The 17,934-nt window shown below is 39.8% G+C and overlaps 1 protein-coding gene across 6 annotated transcripts in view; it reads left to right on the plus strand.

Annotated features, from left to right (window-relative positions):
* LOC134484003 (cytochrome P450 2C7-like) overlaps positions 1-17,934 on the plus strand; it is a 301,184-nt gene that overhangs the window by 153,015 nt on the left and 130,235 nt on the right. The window contains exons 6-9 of one of the 6 annotated variants that reach the window (XM_063280363.1): positions 5,574-5,633; positions 6,827-6,968; positions 13,347-13,534; positions 15,013-15,154. The exons of 2 other annotated variants lie outside the window; for them this stretch is intronic. In XM_063280363.1, the coding sequence (XP_063136433.1) occupies positions 5,574-5,633; positions 6,827-6,968; positions 13,347-13,534; positions 15,013-15,154 (532 nt within the window). Of the gene's footprint in view, positions 1-5,456; positions 5,634-6,826; positions 6,969-13,346; positions 13,535-15,012; positions 15,155-17,934 lie in introns of all 6 variants that reach the window. 3 more of the 6 variants (XM_063280364.1, XM_063280361.1, XM_063280367.1) reach the window with 3 other exon arrangements.

Below are 17,934 nucleotides of genomic sequence, written 5' to 3' on the forward strand. Positions count from 1 at the left end.
TTCCATTTCCAGGTTTCCAGGCCAACATCCCCCTAATCCCTCCTCCTCCCCTTCTATATGGGTGTTTCCCTTCTCATCCTCCCCACATAACCGCCCCCCCAACAATCCTGTTCACTGGGGGTTCAGTCTTGGCAGGACAAAGGGCTTCCCCTTCCACTGGTGCCCTTACTAGATTATCTATTGCTACCTATGAGGATGGAGCCCAGGGTCATTCCATGTATAGTCTTTGGGTAGTGGCTTAGTCCCTGAAAGCTGTGTTTGGTTGGCATTGATATTCATATAGGGTCTCAAGCCCCTTAAAGCTCTCTCAGTCCTTCTTCTGAATCCTTCAATGGGGGTCCCGTTCTCAGTTCCTTGGTTTGCTGCTGTCCGTCGCCTATGTATTTGATGTATTCTGGCTTTGTCTCTCGTTAGAGATCTATATCTGGTTCCTGTCAGCCTGCACTACTTTCCTTCGTCCATCTTGTCTAATTGGGTGGCTGTATATGTATGGGCCACATGTGGGGCAGGTTCTGAATGGGCGTTCCTTCAGCCTCTGTTCTAAACTTTGCCTCCCTGTTCCCTGCCAAGGGTATTCTTGTTCCCTTTTTAAAGGAGTGAAGAATTTGATTATTTCCTGCCTTCTACTCCTCCTGTGTGTATTTGCTTCTTTTTGTTCTAGAGCTTTTAAGTGTGCTGTCAAGCTGCTGATATATGCTCTCTCCTGTTTCTTTCTGCAGGCACGCAGAGCTATGAGTTTTACTCTTAGCACAGCTTTCATTGTGTCCCATTAGTTTGGGTATGCTGTATCTTCATTTTCATTAAATTCTAAGACGTCTTTAATTTTTTTCTTTATTTCTTCCTTGACCAGGTTATCATCGAGTAAAGCATTTTCAACTTCCATGTATAAATGAGCATTCTTTCCTTATTGTTATTGAAGACCAGCTTTAGCCTGTGGTGGTCTGATAGGACACATGGGATTATTTATATGTTTCTGAATCTGTTGAGGCCTTTTTATGACAGATTATATGGTCAATTTTGGAGAAAGTACCATGAGGTGGTGAGAAGAAGGTATATCCTTTTGTTTTAGGATAAAATGTTCTATACACACCTGTTAAGTCCATTTGGTTCATGATTTCTCTTAGTCTGTCTATGTCTCTGTTTAATTTCTATTTCCCTGATCTGTCCATTGATGAGAATGGGGTGTTGAAGTCTCCTACTATTACTGCATGAGGTGCAATGTGTGTTTTGAGCTTTAGTAAGGTTTCTTTTATGTATGTAGGTGCCCTTGTATTTGGAGCATAGAAATTTCGGATTGAGAGTTCATCTTGGTGGATTTTTCCTTTGATGAATATGAAGTGTCCTTCCTTATCTTTTTTGATGACTTTTGGTTGAAAGTCTATTTTATTCGATATTAGAATGGCTACTCCAGCTTGCTTCTTCAGACCATTTTCTTTGAAAGTTGTTTTCCAGCCTTTTACTCTGAGGTAGTGTCTATCATTGTTTCTGAGGTGTGTTTTTGGTAGGCAGCAAAATGTTTGGTCATCATTGCATATCCAGTGTGTTAATCTGTGTCTTTTTATTGAGGAATTGACTCCATTGATTTTGAGAGATATTAAGTTATAGTGATTGTTGCTTCCTGTTTTATTCATGTTTGGATGTGAGATTATGCTTCTGTGCTTGTGTTCTGTTTGTTTTGTTGCAGAACTATTAGTTTCTTGCTTTTTCTAGGGTATAGCTTGCCTCCTTCTGTTGGGCTTTACCATTTATTATTGTTTGTATGGCTGGATTTGTAGAAAGATATTGTGTAAATTTGGTTTTGTCATGGAATTTCTTGGTTTCTCCATCTATGTTAATTGAGAGTTTTGCTGGATACAGTAACCTGGGCTGGCTTTTGTTCTCTCTTAAGGTGTATTTGACATCTATCCAGGATCTTCTGGCTTTCACAGTCTCTGGTGAGAAGTTTGGTGTAATTCTGATATGTCTGCCTTTATATGCTATTTGACCTTTTTCCCTTACTGCTTTTAATATTCTTTCTTTGTTTTGTGCATTTGCTGTTTAGACTATTATGTGATGGGAGGAGTTTCTTTTCTGGTCCAATCTATTTGGAATTCTGTAGGCTTCTTGTATGTTTATGGGCATCTCTTGCTTTAGGTTAGGGAAGTTTTCTTCTATGATTTTGATTTTGTTGAAGATATTTACTGGTCCTTTTTGTTTGGAGTCTTCACTCTCTTCCATACCTATTATCCTTAGGTTTGATCTTCTCATTGTGTCCTGGATTTGCTGTATGTTTTGGACCAGTAGCTTTTTCTGTTTTACATTATCTTTGACAGTTGAGTTGATTATTTTTATGGAATCTCTGCTCCTGAGATTATCTCTTCTATCTCTTGCATTCTGTTGGTGATACTTGTATCTATGGCTCCTTTTCTCTTCCTTTGGTGTTCTATATCCAGGGTTGTCTCCCTTTGTGTTTTCTTTATTGCTTCTATATCCATTTTTATTTCCTTCATCTGTTTGATTGTGTTTTCCTGTAATTCTTTCAGGGACTTTTGCATTTCCCCTCTATAGGCTTCTGCTTGTTTATTTGTGTTTTCCTGCATTTCTCTAAGGGAGTTCTTCATGTCTTTCTTGAAGTTGTCCATCATCATGATCAAATGTGATTTTAAATTTAGATCTTGCTTTTCTGGTGTGTTTGGATATTCAGTGTTTGCTTTGGTGGGAGAATTGAGCTCCGATGATGCCATGTAGTCTTGATTTCTGTTGCTTGGATACCTGCGTTTGCCTCTTGCCATCACGTTGTCTCTGGTGTTACCTTGTTCTGCTATTTCTGACAGTGGTTAGACAGTCCTGTAGGCCTGTTTGTCAGGAGTGCTGTAGACCTGTTTTCCTGTTCTCTTTCAGCCAGTTATGGGAACAGAGTGTTCTGCTTTCAGGTGTGTAGTCTTTCCTGTCTACTGGTCTTCACGTGTTCCTGTGGGTGTGTTTCCTGAGTCTACCAGGCAGGTCAGTGTGAGCAGAAAAGTTTATCTTTTCTCTGGTCTCAAGCCTGGTGTCACTTCTCACACCTGGTTTCAGCTCTCAGTGGGGGCAGCCACCAGAAGGTCCTGCCCCACCTTCACTTGGGACCCTGTGCACACGGGGCACAGTTGGTGCCAGGCATTGTCCTCCAGAGTCAGAATTGTGGGCAGTGAGTAGTTTCCTCTGGCTTTCCAGGCATGTCTGCCCCTCTGAAAGTATAGCTCTCCCTCCCAAGGGTTTTGGGTACTGGGAGCTGTTTGACCAGGACTTTTCAGATCCGGATGCTGTCTGGACTTCAGTGTTGAGTGCCCCTATCCTTCTTTTTCCAGAGGCCCTATACAGTTTCCTCTTGGGCCAGGAATGTGGGCAAGGTGGGATGTACTGGTGTTCCCTCCTGCCCTGCAGTCTCTGGAGTGCCCACCTTTCTGGGTGGTGAGCTCTCTCCTCCCAAGGGTTTTGGGAGCAGAGAGCTCTGGGCTGGGATCAGTGAGGTTTGGGTCCCAGCTACAAACCGGAAGTGCCTGGTCCCAAAGGCATTTTGTCTTTGAGAGTCCTGAGTCCACCAGGCTGGTCACTTGGAGCAGAAAAGTTGGTCTTACCTCTGGTCTTGAGCCTGGAGTTGCTTCTCTGAGCCAGTGTTTCAGTTCTCCATGAAGGCAGCAACCAGAAGGGCCTGCCCTGCCTTTGCTCGGGACCCTGTGCATAGGGGGCCCAGATGGTTCTAGGCGTTTTCCTCTAGTGTCAGAAATGTAGGCAGAAAGTAGTCTACTCTGGCTTCCTATGCATGTCTGTTCCTCTGAAGTTCTAGGTCTCCTTCCCACGGGATTTGGGTGCAGGGAGCTGTTTGACTGGGTCCCTTCAGATTAGGGTGATGTCTGGGCCACAGCGTTGAGTGACCCTATCTTACTGTTCCCAGAGGCCCTATACAGTTTCCTCTTGTACCAGGGATGTGGGCAAGGGTGGGCAGTACTGGAAGTCTCTCCTGCACTGCAATCTCAGGAGTTCCCACCTATCTGGCTGGTGAGCTCTCTCTCCCACGGGTTTTGGGAGGAAGGAATTGTGCTTTTTTGGGTTTTTTGAAAGAACTTTACTTTCGTGCCTTTCCTAGCATGTAGTTTCCCTGCTTTTGTTGGAGTTTTTCAATCTATTTGAAGCTCCCACCTCGACCAGCAAGGAAGATGCAATACCGTTGGATTCTTCTCAACAGCCTTTATTGCAGGAACACCTTATTCTTGATACGGGAGACTCCGGGGAACAAAGGCACTCACCTTAAATACAAGACAGAGAGTGGCTGTAAACTTGTCCTCTGGGGATTGGTGGAGTATGAGATACCTTATTAGCATGCATATCACCCTGGCCTTGTAAATGCAAGAGGAAGGCAAAAGACATGGCTATAATGGGTGTAATACCACATACGACCACTAGATGTCAGTGTCATCTTTAGCCGCTCCCAACACTATTATTCTTTGTAGGGATGAATTTGTGTAAAGATATTGTGTAAATTTTGTTTTGCCATGGAATATCTTGGTTTCCTCATTCATGTTAATTGAGAATTTTGCCTTGGTTGGTATTTGTGTTCTATTAGGTTCTGTGTGACATCTGTCCAGGATCTTCTGGCTTTTAGAATCTCTGGTAAGAATTATGTTGTATTTCTAACATGTCTGTATTTATATGACAAGTGACTCCTTTTCCCTTACTGCTTTTAATTTTTTTTTGCATTTGGTGGTTAGATTATTATGTGAGAGTAAGGTATTATTTTCTGGTTCAACCTGTTTGGCTTTCTTTAGTCCTCTTGTATGTTCATGGGCATCTCTTTCTTAAGGTTAGGGACATTTTCTTCTATCATTTTGTTCAAGATATTTACTGGCCCTTTAAGTTAGGAATCTTCACTGTCTTCTATACCTATTATAATTAGGTTTGGTCTTCTCGTTGTTTCCTGGATTTTCTGGATGTTTTGGGTTAGGAGCTCTTTACATTTTGCATTTTCTTTGACTGTTGTGTCAATGTTTTCTATGAAAATTTTGCACCTGAGATTTACTCTTTTACCTTGCTGATGGAGGGTAGGAAGAGCCTTACCTCAGTTACTCTGTGGTTCCTGATCTGTGTGGTCTCCTAGTTGGTCATTCTTGTGCCATTTTTTGTAGCAAAATATTTGTCTAACATGTGAACTTAGGAGCAAAACACTCCTGAGAGACCAGCTCTCTGGGAGGCGTTTGTGTCTGCAGAGTTGTGCCACAGTGTTAACTCTGGGGTGCAGATGGATACCAGAAGACTCCCTACTAAAAGTCTTTTTTAGACATTTTTACAAGCAAAAATTTCTATGTAAAGCATAAATTTACTTATCAGGGTGGATAACATTATTTATATTTGTATTTACTTTTCCTGTCCAAGATATACTGTACTATAAGTTGCACATACATGCATTCTGTGTTTTAAACTTCTATCATTTTCTTTTGTAGATTTGCGATAATTTTCCTGCTATCATTGATTATTTACCAGGAAGACACAGAAAATTACTTAAAAAATTTGCCTTTGCAAAACATTACTTTTTGGCCAAAGTAATACAGCACAAAGAGTCACTGGATATTAACAATCCTCGGGACTTTATTGATTGTTTCCTGATCAAAATGGAACAGGTAAAATGTTAATAAAACTCCAATTTAGTTATGTGACTGCTTGAGCATTTTTTGTTCCATGAATTGTCTGTGTTTACAGGGACATTTAAATGGTTCAGACTGGCAATTTTTGACAAGCACTTTATGTGCCTAATGTGTATATGAATTTTCAGTAAACATTCCAGACATTACAAAGTTCAGTAATTTGATTATATTGGCCGTATTTTGTAGACAAAAATAACCTTAATAAAGATTCATAGGATGCAATGTGTCCATAAAATGGATATATTTCCAAAATTCTCAGAAAATGTCATGTCATATAATAGAGATGAATACTGTCTTTGTAGACAATATATCAAAACTTAGAAAAGCAGTTCAAGATAGGCAGACTAACTACAACATCTGCAGGTGGAATTTTAAGATACCAAATCTTATAATATTAGCTGTGTATGGGTGAAGGGCTTTCAGATGGAATCTAAGGTGTACGTTGTAGCATGAGAAGTAAATCATTAGTACTAAGGATGAAAGGTTTCTTAACTGTGTAACTTCAACTGAATTTACATGGATATGGAATTATAGATTAATTTTAAGGCACCTATATGAATAAATGCTTCTCTCATGGCTTCATTTTGTTGAAAAGCCACTTGTTTCCATTTAATTCTGTTGGAACTCACCATAAATGTCTTTGTTGGTCTTTGTTTTGTTAGCTCTCCATTCTGATCCACCGACATATACACTTATGCTTGCTGTGTAATGGATTTTCTTTCTTATTCAAGCAGTATACTTACCTGATGAGTCAGTGACCTTCCAGTTTTCTTTACTACATTTACAATTGAGACCTTTATCGTCATGACTAGCTCCCATATCACAGGACATCTGCTTTTTATCCTTATGTATGTTATGAGTAAAACCTGTTTTTTACAAAAAGGAAATGGGGACCATTTCTTTTGTTTATCTATTTTTGGGAATGCAGTAGGCTTCATGTCTCAGCTGACTAAAGAGTCTCATGAAAAATTTTCCACACAAGAAACTTGGTGTAAGATTGGAAGATAGGGCAGGGAGTGTACATATCTCCTGAACGCAGGTCAGTTTCTTCGTTTGCTAAACTCTGTAAGGTCTGTCAGGTCAAACTTTCCATGTATAAGTAATTTTATTCACTCTAATATGCACATTGACAAATTATTTGTTGGATAACACAGTCAAACTGTTCCTAGGAAAAACACAACCCAAAGACAGAGTTTACTTGTGAGAACTTGATCTTCACAGCATCTGATCTCTTTGCTGCTGGGACAGAGACAACTAGTACAACCCTGAGGTACTCTCTGCTGCTCCTGCTCAAGTATCCAGAAGTGACAGGTAAGGACATAGGTGGGAAGCAAGTGGTTTCAGAAAGAAATTAGAAGATGCCCCTGAGTTCTTCATTTTGCTTGTCTAAGAGAAGCCTCACAATTTAATCTTTTGCAGAACTACAATCTGCTATATTTTCCAGTAGGACTGAAGTGAGATATCTTAGTCCATAGCAGAGGAGGATGCTGTATAAAAGTGAAGACACAAGGCAGGAGAAAAAAATAAAGATTTCTAAAGTCCAGATTTAGTGCATAGATTTCATAGCAAGTGATTGTGTTCATACAAATTGTTTTAAAGATACAAGTTAGTTTAAATAGGAAAAAGCTATACTGAATAGCAGATCCATTCTCGAAGGTATTTTTACTTATTCTTATAATTCTTTTCTTGTTATAGAAACTTTTTTTTACAGAAAATAAATATCAGTTTTAGAATTTAATGAGAGGACGTCTCCTTTTAGGCAGACTTTCTAAAAAAGTCTCCACATCTGTTATTTTAGAAATCTGCTTCCCTAAAATATTATTTAACAAAGAACAAATTATTGAGGAACTATAAATTTTTAAATTAAAAATTTTCTATGTATATGAATGTTTTGCCTATATTTATTTCTGTGTACCATGTGCATGCCTATTGCCCACAGAGGTTAGAAGAGGGAATCATAGATCTAGAACTGTAGGTTATACATGGTTATGATCCAATGTATGAATGATGGGAAATGAATCTAGGTCTTTTCAGGAGCAACAAGTGCTCTTAACCGTTCAGCCATTTTTCTTATCTTTATTAAGTAGTTAATCAATTAACAAACCCAAACACTGCTCCCCTCCCAGCCCTTCCCTCACAGAGTTCCTCCTCTCTCCCATTCTCTTCTGAGAGGGTGAGGCCCTCTAGGTTTTCCCCAACCCTGGCACATCAAATATCTGGCAGATTAGGTTAATTCTCTCACTTAGGCCCAACAAGATAGCCCTATAATTTTCTCTTTTAAGAACATCTCTATAAGTTTTCTTAAAGAGTTACAAGCAAGAACAGTCAGAAGCCTTAATGAGGAAAGGTTCTTGCTGAAAATCTATATTCCTTGCTCCCAGGTATATGGTGGAAGAAGAGAATGGACTCCTTGATGTCATAGGTCTTTCTCCATACACACACTGCAGCACATGCAAAACTGCACATCCACATACCCACATTCATGTCCTCATGTGAATGCATGCACACGCATACACATATTACACACACACACACCACATACAAAGTCAGAGAGAGGGGGGAGGGAGAGAGAGAGAGAGAGAGAGAGAGAGAGAGAGAGAGAGAGAGAATAAAAAAATGTAAGAAAGTAACCTGAACTATGTCACACATGTGAAAAAAACTTTGCAATTTTGCCACAAGTCCACTCAAGTGATGATTATTATTTCTTTTCTTCCGTTTTTAATTGATTATTTTATTTGTTTACATTTCCAACGTTGGAAAGTTTTTCCAGCCTCATACCCTAAGGTAGTATCTGTCTTTATCACTGAGAATTGTTTCCTGTATGTACAAAATGCTTGGTCCTATTTATGTAACCAGTATGCTAGTGTACGTCTTTTTATTGGGGAATTGAGCCCATTGCTATTGAGAGATATTCACTACCAATGATTGTTGCTTCTGATATTTTTGTTGTTAGAGGAGGTTTTATTGTTTGTGTGGTTCTCTTCTTTTGTTTTTTTTTTTTTTGACAGAAGATTAATTTCTTGTTTTTTCTTGGGTGCAATTTCCCTCCCTGTGTTGGGATTTTTTTTCTGTCATCCCTTGTAGGGCTGGATTGGTGGAAAGATATTGTTCAAATTTGGTTTTGTCATGGTTTCTTCTTCTATGGTAATTGAGTGTTTTGCTGGATATGGTAGGCTGGGCTGGCATTTTTGTTCTCTTTGGGTCTGTATGACATCTGTTCAAGACCTTCTGGCTTTTAGTGTATCTGTTGAAAAGTATGGTGTAATTGTGAGACATCTGCCTTTATATGTTACTTGGCCTTTTATCCTTACCAGATTTAATATTCTTTGTTTTGTGCAGTTGGTGTTTTGATTACTATGTGACCAGAGGAACTTCTTTTCTCATCCAATCTATTTGGGTTTCTGTAGATTTCTTGTATGTTTATGGGCATCTCTTTCTTTAGTTAGGGAAGATATCTTCTATGATTTTCTTGAAGTTGTTTACTCACCTTCTGTGTTGGGAATCTTCACTCTCTTCTATTCCTATTATTCTTCGGTTTGGTCTTTTCATCCTAAATTTCTTGGATGTTTTGGGCTAGGAGCTTTTTTGCCCTTTGCCTGGTACTGTTGTGTCAATATCTTCTTTGCTACCTTCTACACTTTAGATTCTCTTTAGATTCTATCTCTTGTATCCTGCTGGTGATGCTTGTATCTGTGATTTCTGTCCTCTTTCCTAGGTTTTCTGTCTCCAGGATTGTCTCCCTTTGTGATTTTTTTATTGTTGCTATTTCCATTTTTAGATCCTGCACAATTTTGTTCAATTCCTTCACTTATTTGATTGTGTTTTTCTGTATTTATTTATGGCATTTATGTGTTTCTTCTTTAAGGGGTTCTACCTGTTTACCTGTCTTCTCTTGTATTTATTTAAGGGAGCTATTTATTTCCTCCATTAGGTCCTCTATCATCTTCAGGAGATGGGATTTTAGATCAGAATCTTGCTTTTCAGGTGGGTTATGGTATCCAGGGCTTGCTGTGGTGGAAGAATTGGGTTTTGATGTTGCCACATAACATTGGTTTCTGTTTCTTATATTCTTGTGCTTGTCTTTCATCATTTGGTTGTCTCAGATATTAAGTGGCCTTGCTGTCTCTGACTGAAGCCTGTTTTGCCTTTGAGCCTGGTTATACTGTGCTTTTTGGGGTCAGATTGTCTTTAGGTATGGAAGGGAATCTAGAGAGACTGATCTGTGTGCTTGACTGTATCAGAAGTCCTGAGAGTCAAGCTGTCTCTGGATGTTGACAATGTGCAGAAGGGGATTGTAGCACAAGATCTGCTCCCAGTTGTACATGTCTCTAGTAGGGCAGGAGATCTTGCATCCTCTGAGCCTTGGAGGAGTTCTCAGTTATGTTAGGTATTGGGGTATGGCAAAGGACTCACCTGTGTGCCTGGGGGTGTCAGAAATCCTGGGAATCAAGCTTTCTCTAGGTTTGGGCAGGGTGGGGATCAAGTGGAGTACAGGATATGCTTCCCAGCACAGATTCAAATTGTAAGGTATTTGTATCTCTGGCAAGGTGGGAGGTTCTGCTTCCTCTGGGCCCTTGGTGGGGGGCCCCCGCTAGACCAGGGATTAGGGAGTAGAGGACACACCTGTGAGCCTGGAGGTGACAGAAATCCTGGGAGTCAAACTGTCTCTGGGTGTGTGTGGGTAGAGCTGGAGCACAGGATCTACTTCCAGGCACAGTTAGAGATCTGAAATAAGATGTGTCTGCAGCAGGGTGGGAGATCTTTGGTGATGATAATTTCAAAGCTGAATTAATACTTTTAAGTTCAGAGGAGTTGAGATTGCTTACTAAAATTGACCAATGAAGGAGCTCACTTGGGCCCACAGCTCTCTGTACCCAAACCTGGTGGGGGAGAGAGGTGGACACTCAGAAATGTGGACAATCCTCAGGGGAGCTCAGGGGAGACCACTACTTCTGCTCACATTCCTGGCCCCAAGAGGAACCCGCCTAGAGCCCTCTGGACACTGGAACCTAGGAGCAGTCAGGGAGAGGATCTTTCCATTCCCTGCCAGTGCCGGGAGCTGTAAACCAGTCTCCAGGAGCACTGACACACCTGAGAACAGAGGTTAGACTAACTCTTTTTCTCTGAGCAGCTGCCTGGGGGATTCAGGATACACAAATTTAGGAGCAGTCTCGGACAGGACACTTCCAGTTTCTACCTGGGCCCAGAGCTGACCCAGCTGCACAGCTCTCTGTACCCATATTTCACTAGGAGAAAGCAGGACTCCAGGTGTGCTGAAACATAGGTTTACAGGAATGTCAAGCCACTGTCAGAGACATCAAGACAAGCTAACACCAGAGACACCCTTATGGTGAGAGGCTAGCACAGGAACTTAAGCAACAGAAACCAAGACTACTTGACATCACCAGAACCCAATACTCCTAACCCAGAAAGTTCTGGATACCCAAACAAAACAGAAAAGCAAGATTTGGATTTAAAAATCACATCTAATGATAATGATAGAGGACTTTAAGAAGTACATAAGTAACTCCCTTAAAGACATCATGAGAATACAGATGAAAAAGTAGAAGACCTTAAAGAGGAAATACAAAAATCTCTTAAGGAATTACAAAAAAAAAACAACCAAACAGGTAAAAAAATTGAACAAAACATTCCATGATCTAAAAGTGGAAATAGAAGCAATAAAGAAATCACAAAGGGAGACAACCTAGAGATAGAAAACATAGGGAAGAGATCAGGAGACATAGATGGCAAGCATCATCAACAAATACAAGAGACAGAACAGAGAATATCAGGGGAAGAAGATACCATAGAAAACACTGACACAAACATCAAAGAAAATATAAAATGTAAAAATCTCCTAACCGAAAATATTCAGGACACAATGAGAAGACCAAACCTCATTATAATAGGTATAGAAGATAGTGAAGTTTCCCAACCTAAAGGCCCAGTAAATATCTTCAACAAAATGATAGATGAAAACTTCCCTAACCTAAAAAAGAGATACCCATAAACAGAAAAGAAGCCTACAGAACTCCAAATAGGTGGGACCAGAAAAGAAATTCTTTTTGTGGAATACTTTGAACAGTATTGTATGAGGTCTTCTATGAAAGTCTGACAGAATTCTGCACTAATCCCATCTGGTCCTGGGCTCTTTTTGGTTGGGAGACTTAATAACTGCCTCTATTTCTTTAGTAGTGATGGGGTTGTTTAGATGGTTTATCTGATCCTGATTTAACTTTAGCACCTGGTATTTGTCCATCAAATTGTAAAATTTCTCTAGATTTTCCAGTTTTGTTGGATATAGGCTTTTGTAGGAGGATCTGATTTTTTAAAAATTTCATCAGATTCCGTCATTATGTCTTTCTTTTCATTTCTGATATCTGACACAAAGTCATAAGAAGTAATGGGCTACAGGAATTTGGAGTACTCATGGGGAGATTGAAATGTAAAGGAGGCTGCTGGGCATCACACCTAAAAACTCACTGATCATTTCGGAACAACTGATGGATAATAAAAATGTGAGAAGAGCACAAGGAAGTAAGCAGAAATAAGTGGTTGATAATATAAAACATATAATTGGACATGTTTCAGTTGAACTTTGAAACATCTACTTGAGTATTTCAAAATAATTCCAATAAAATGAAAAAAATCTAAACTGATAAAGAGAAATAGAGTTAAGTCCAAGGTATCATCAACAATGAAAATAGTCATTGTTTTCTTAACAGGCACGGATTCTCCTCTCCTCCCTCTTCTCTTCCCAGTCCCATTTTTGTAAGTGCCTCCCCAATTGGTCCATCCCCTTCTCCTCAGAAAAGAGGAGTCCCCTGGGGTCCCACTCCACTCTGGGGAATCTAGTCCCAGCAAGACTAGGCATACCCTTTTCCACTGAGGCACAACCAAGCAGTCCAGGTAGGGAGAAGGGGTTCCAGTGACAAGGACCAATACCAAAACACCCCTCCATTTCACTTGTTAAGGGCCCTATATGAAGACCAACTTGTAAATTTGCTAAAAATGCATGGGGGTGCTCTAGGTTCAGCTCCTGCATGCTTTCTGGTGGTGGTAGGGCACAGATTTTATGTAGTAACAAAGATTTAACCAATGAATAGAACACAGTTGCCCTATGAGAATTAGACTCAGGGAAATTTGTTTATATTTAACACATCTACAAAATATGAAACCCCAATTCCCACATGAAGAATTAAATTTCTCCAATGATAGATAAGAATGAAATAGTCATTACATATAAACATAAATTTCAAGAGAAATTGTTAGAATGCGGCCATATTCAGCAAATTACACAGTCTTACATACCTTTGGAAATTTCGTAAAAACATTCACACAATGCCATTAAAATGAGTTTTAAATGTATTATATTGTTTTGGTATAAACATAGTTGTTTAATAGCTTTCTTCTATAAAAGCTATTTTTCTCGAATTAATGTTCTTTTCATTGTTTGAAATCAATATCAAATTTAAGTATGCTAATTTATACATAAGGGTTATATAGTGTGACACCTAATATATTGAATGTTAGTATTTATATCATAGCAACTGTCACTTCATTAGCATATATCATGTTTTCAAAACATTGCCAGGCACGCTCATCTAGCATCCTGCAAGCAACCCTGAGTTGTGACCAGTGTGCCACTTCTTTCCATTTCTGTCATTTTTCACTGTCTTGAAACAGCCAAAGTCCAGGAAGAGATTGACCATGTGATTGGCAGACACAGGAGCCCTTGCATGCAGGACAGGCATCACATGCCCTACACTGATGCTGTATTGCATGAGATACAGCGATACATTGACCTCCTTCCCACCAGCCTTCCCCATGCACTGACCTGTGACATGAAATTCAGAGATTATTTCATTCCCAAGGTAAGCTTCCTTCTTCTACACTGTGCCTTAATGGTCTTGATCTCAAATGAGTGAGTGACATTAGATCATTGGTCCAAGATATTGGATCTTGCAATTTCAGATTATCAATGTTAAAGAGAAAGAATATATATATATATATGTATATATATATATATGTATATATATATATATATATATATATATATATATATATATATACCTTCAAGGAGTTTAGGTGATTAAGCCAACCAAAGTACAGATAGCATATTCAAAATCAGACTGTCCTAGAATTCTTAAGAATTTACTCAGTGGTTGATTGCAGTTTTCTGTCCCCATAATAACAAACAATTTAAGTATGGAACCTGGATAAACTTTATGCTATTTCCAGTAAGAGCTGGAGAGTAAATTTTTAGATCAAGTCTTAGTTTTTGGCTCTGTAGGACTTCCAAATTTATCTTGGCTATTCACATTTCAAATAAAATTTAAAGTTCAGATTATAGGTCTCTGTGAAGATTCTTCTATGATTTTATCAGAATGCCAAGAAGAATATAGGTACATTTAGCATAATTCATATATTGACCTATTAAATATTCCAGTTCATATAATTATGTCCTCTGTTTCAGGGTTGGCTTGCATGTCATTGTCCTTTAATAGTTTGCTACCAGTTAAAGCTTTGGCAGAAAAATGGACAAATGAGATACTACAGGGTTCTCATGTTGTAAGGTGGGCTGGAGCATGTTAACTATGCTGTTAGTGGATATGCCTACATCTTGTCTTAAGGTGATATTTAGATCTCCCCATTACAGGAGTTCTGCTCTTTTGTACTTAATAAAACCTATGGTATAGCTCATTGGCATCTTATGAATATCCCATTTATGTGAGTCATCTGATCAGTTTTGCAGTTTCAATGTTTATACTCAAGTAAACTGATGTCTCTGACTGAAGTTCCTAGAAAATCACGAAGTTTCTAAGTCTGTCATCTCTTTAGTTTTTTTCCCCAGTTGTCTTGACTATGAAAAGACCTCACCTATGTTTTAAAATTAAGGCAAATAAACTGTGTGTCAGGGAAAACTCTGAATAATTTGGTTTTGTCCATGTTATTCCACAAGACATTTTTACTTTCATCAGATACTACTTATGCAACACTGCTATGAGTAGATACTTCCAATTTTCACACAAAACCTTACATTTGAAACCACATTTCAAGCATGCATGATTCAGTAATAACAGTGGCATAGGAAAGAAGTGGATGGTGATGCATAACAGTGTTCTGTTGATAACAGAACATACCATTACTTATTTGGAGGACACTGTATCAAGATTACTGCCACTGGACTACTGCCAACCCATTCCTGTGTATTACATGATTTGTCTGTCTAGATATACTCTTGTATATGTACCCTTGTTTGGGTATGATTTGCTCATAAGCTTTTACTATGCCATGATCATTGTTTTGTAATCTTTTTATAACTTGACCTGTCTATTCTTTTTGTTTCCAGGGCACCACTGTCATAGCATCATTGACTTCTGTGTTGTATGATGATAAAGAATTCCCCAACCCAGAGAAGTTTGATCCTAGTCACTTTCTGGATGAGAATGGCAAGGTTAAGAAAAGTGACTACTTTTTCCCTTTCTCAACAGGTATTCAAAATTATTTCCTGGGCTTTTTGAATCTTACAATATTTCCACCTATGCTTTTGCAATGCTCCTTGAGCCTTACCTGCAGGACTTATGTTGTAGATGTTTCTGCTGGAGCTAGACACCCAGTGCTCAATTATTCTTTGAATTTTTATCAGTTATGGTTTTATATAAGGGTCTTTCTTTGTTGCAAAGGCAAACTTCTTTGATGAATGTGAGAAAGACACTTGTCTGCAAATATAGATAAGAAGAAGCAGGACCTCGCTATCTCAGAGAAGTTGAATAAATTTCCAGTACCTCTTGGAGGGACTTTAAAAACAATTAGACAGAGACACACTTGGGAAGCCAGAAGAGACTACTCTCTGGCCACATTCCAGACTCTAGAGGAAAATGTCTAACACTATCTATGCTCCCCCCAGTGCACAGGGTCCTGAGAGAAGGTGGGGCAGGCCCTTCTGGTTGTTGCCCTCACTGAGAGCTGAAACCCAGCTCTGAGGAGTGACTTCATGCCAGAGACAAGAGGAAAGACCAAATTTTCTGCTCCAAGTGACCAGCCTGGTGGACTCAGGACACAAAAATTCCTCTGGGACCGGACACTTCTGGTTTCTAGCTGGGGCCTGAACCTCGCTGATCCCGGCCCACAGCTCCCTGCTCCCAAACCCTGTGGGAGAGAGAGAGAGAGCTCATCGCCCAGACAGATGGGCACTCCTGAGATTGCAGGGCAGGAGAGACCACCAGTACTGCCCACCCTTGCCCACATCCCTGGCCCAAGAGGAAGCTGTATAGGGCCTCTGAGAACAGGAAGAAGGGGGCACTCAAGCTGCAGGAACTCTGTGGTCCAGGCTGCGGTCCAGACTGCTCCCGTGTCTGAAGGGACCCAGTCAAACAGCGCCCTGCACCCAAATCACATGGGAGGGAGCTAGACCTTCAGAGGGGCAGACACACCTGGGATGCCATAAGAGACTACTCTCTGCCCACATTCCCGACTTTAGAGGAAAACACATAGCACCATCTGTGCCCTCTGTGCACAGGGACACAAGAGAAAGTGGGACAGGCCCTTCTGTTTGATGCCCTCACTGAGAGCTGAAACCCAGCTACTAGGAGTGGCTTCAGGCCTGAGACGAGAGGCATGACTAACATTTCTGCTCCAAGTGACCTGCCAAGTGGCCTCAGGACCCATGCCCACAGGAACACTTGAAGACCAGGAGACAGGAATGACTACACGCCTGAAAGCAGAACACCCTATTCGTATAACTGGCTGAAAGAAAACAGGAAAACAGGTCTACAGCACTCCTGACAAACAGGCCTATAGGACGGTCTAACCACTGTCAGAAATAGCAGAACAAGGTAACACCAGAGACAACATGATGGCAAGAGACAAGCTCAGGAACCCAAGCAACAGAAACCAAGACTTTATGGCATCATCGGAGACCAATTCTCCCACCAAAGCAAACACTGAATGTCCAAAGACACCAGAAAAGCAAGATCTGGATTGAAAATCACATTTGGTCATGATGATGGAGGACTTCAAGAAAGACATGAAGAATTCCCTTAGAGAAATGCAGGAAAATACAAATAAACAAGCAGAAGCGTATAGAGAGGAAACACAAAAATCCCTGAAAGAATTATGGGAAAACACAATCAAACAGGTGAAGGAATTAAAAATGTATATAGAAGCAATAAAGGAAGCACAAAGGGAGACAACCCTGGAAATAGAACACCAAAGGAAGAGACAAGGAGCGGCAGATACAAACATCACCAACAGAATGCAAGAGATAGAAGAGGGTATCTCAGGAGCAGAAGATTTTATAGAAATCATCGACACAACTGCCGAAGATAATGTGAAACAGAAAAAGCTACTGGCCCAAAACATAAAGGAAATCCAGGACACAATGAGAAGATTAAACCTAAGGATAATAGGTATAGAAGAGATTGAAGATTCCCAAATCAAAGGACATGGAAATATCTTCAACAAAATCATAGAAGAAAACTTCCCTAACCTAAAGCAAGAGATGTCCTTGAACATACAGGAAGCCTACAGAACTCCAAATAGATTGGACCAGAAAAGAAAGTCCTCCCGTCACATAATAGCTAAAACGCCAAATGCACAAAACAAAGAAAAATATTAAAAGCAGTAAGGAAAAAAGGTCAAGTAACATATAGAGGCAGACCTACCAGAATTACACCAGACTTCTCACCAGAGACTATGAAAGTCATAAGATCCTGGACAGATGTCACACAGACATAATAGAACAAAAATGCCAGCCAAGGTTACAGTATGCAGCAAAACTCTCAATTAACATAGATGGAGAAACCAAGATATTCCATGACAAAACCAAATTTACACAATATCTTTCTACAAATCCAGCCCTAAAAAGGATAATAAATGGTAAACCCCAAACACAAGGAGGTAAGCTACACCCTAGAAAAAAGCAAGAAATTAATCATTTTTGCAAAAAAACAAAGAAAAGCACACAAACATAATCTCACATTCAAACATAAATATAACAGGAAGCAACAATCACTATTTCTTAATATCTCTCAACATCAATCGAGTCAATTCCCCAATAAAAAGACACAGATTAACAAACTGAATACGAAATGAGGACCCAACATTTTGCTGCCTACAGGAAACACACCTCAGAGAAAAAGACAGACACTACCTCAGAGTAAAAGGCTGGAAAACAACCTTCCAAGCAAATGGTCTGAAGAAGCAAGCTGGAGTAGCCATCCTAATATCGAATAAAATTGATTTTTAACCAAAAGTCATCAAAAAAGATAAG

The sequence above is a fragment of the Rattus norvegicus genome, chromosome 1, assembly GCF_036323735.1.
Source record: "Rattus norvegicus strain BN/NHsdMcwi chromosome 1, GRCr8, whole genome shotgun sequence".
NCBI classification, from domain to species: domain Eukaryota; kingdom Metazoa; phylum Chordata; class Mammalia; order Rodentia; family Muridae; genus Rattus; species Rattus norvegicus.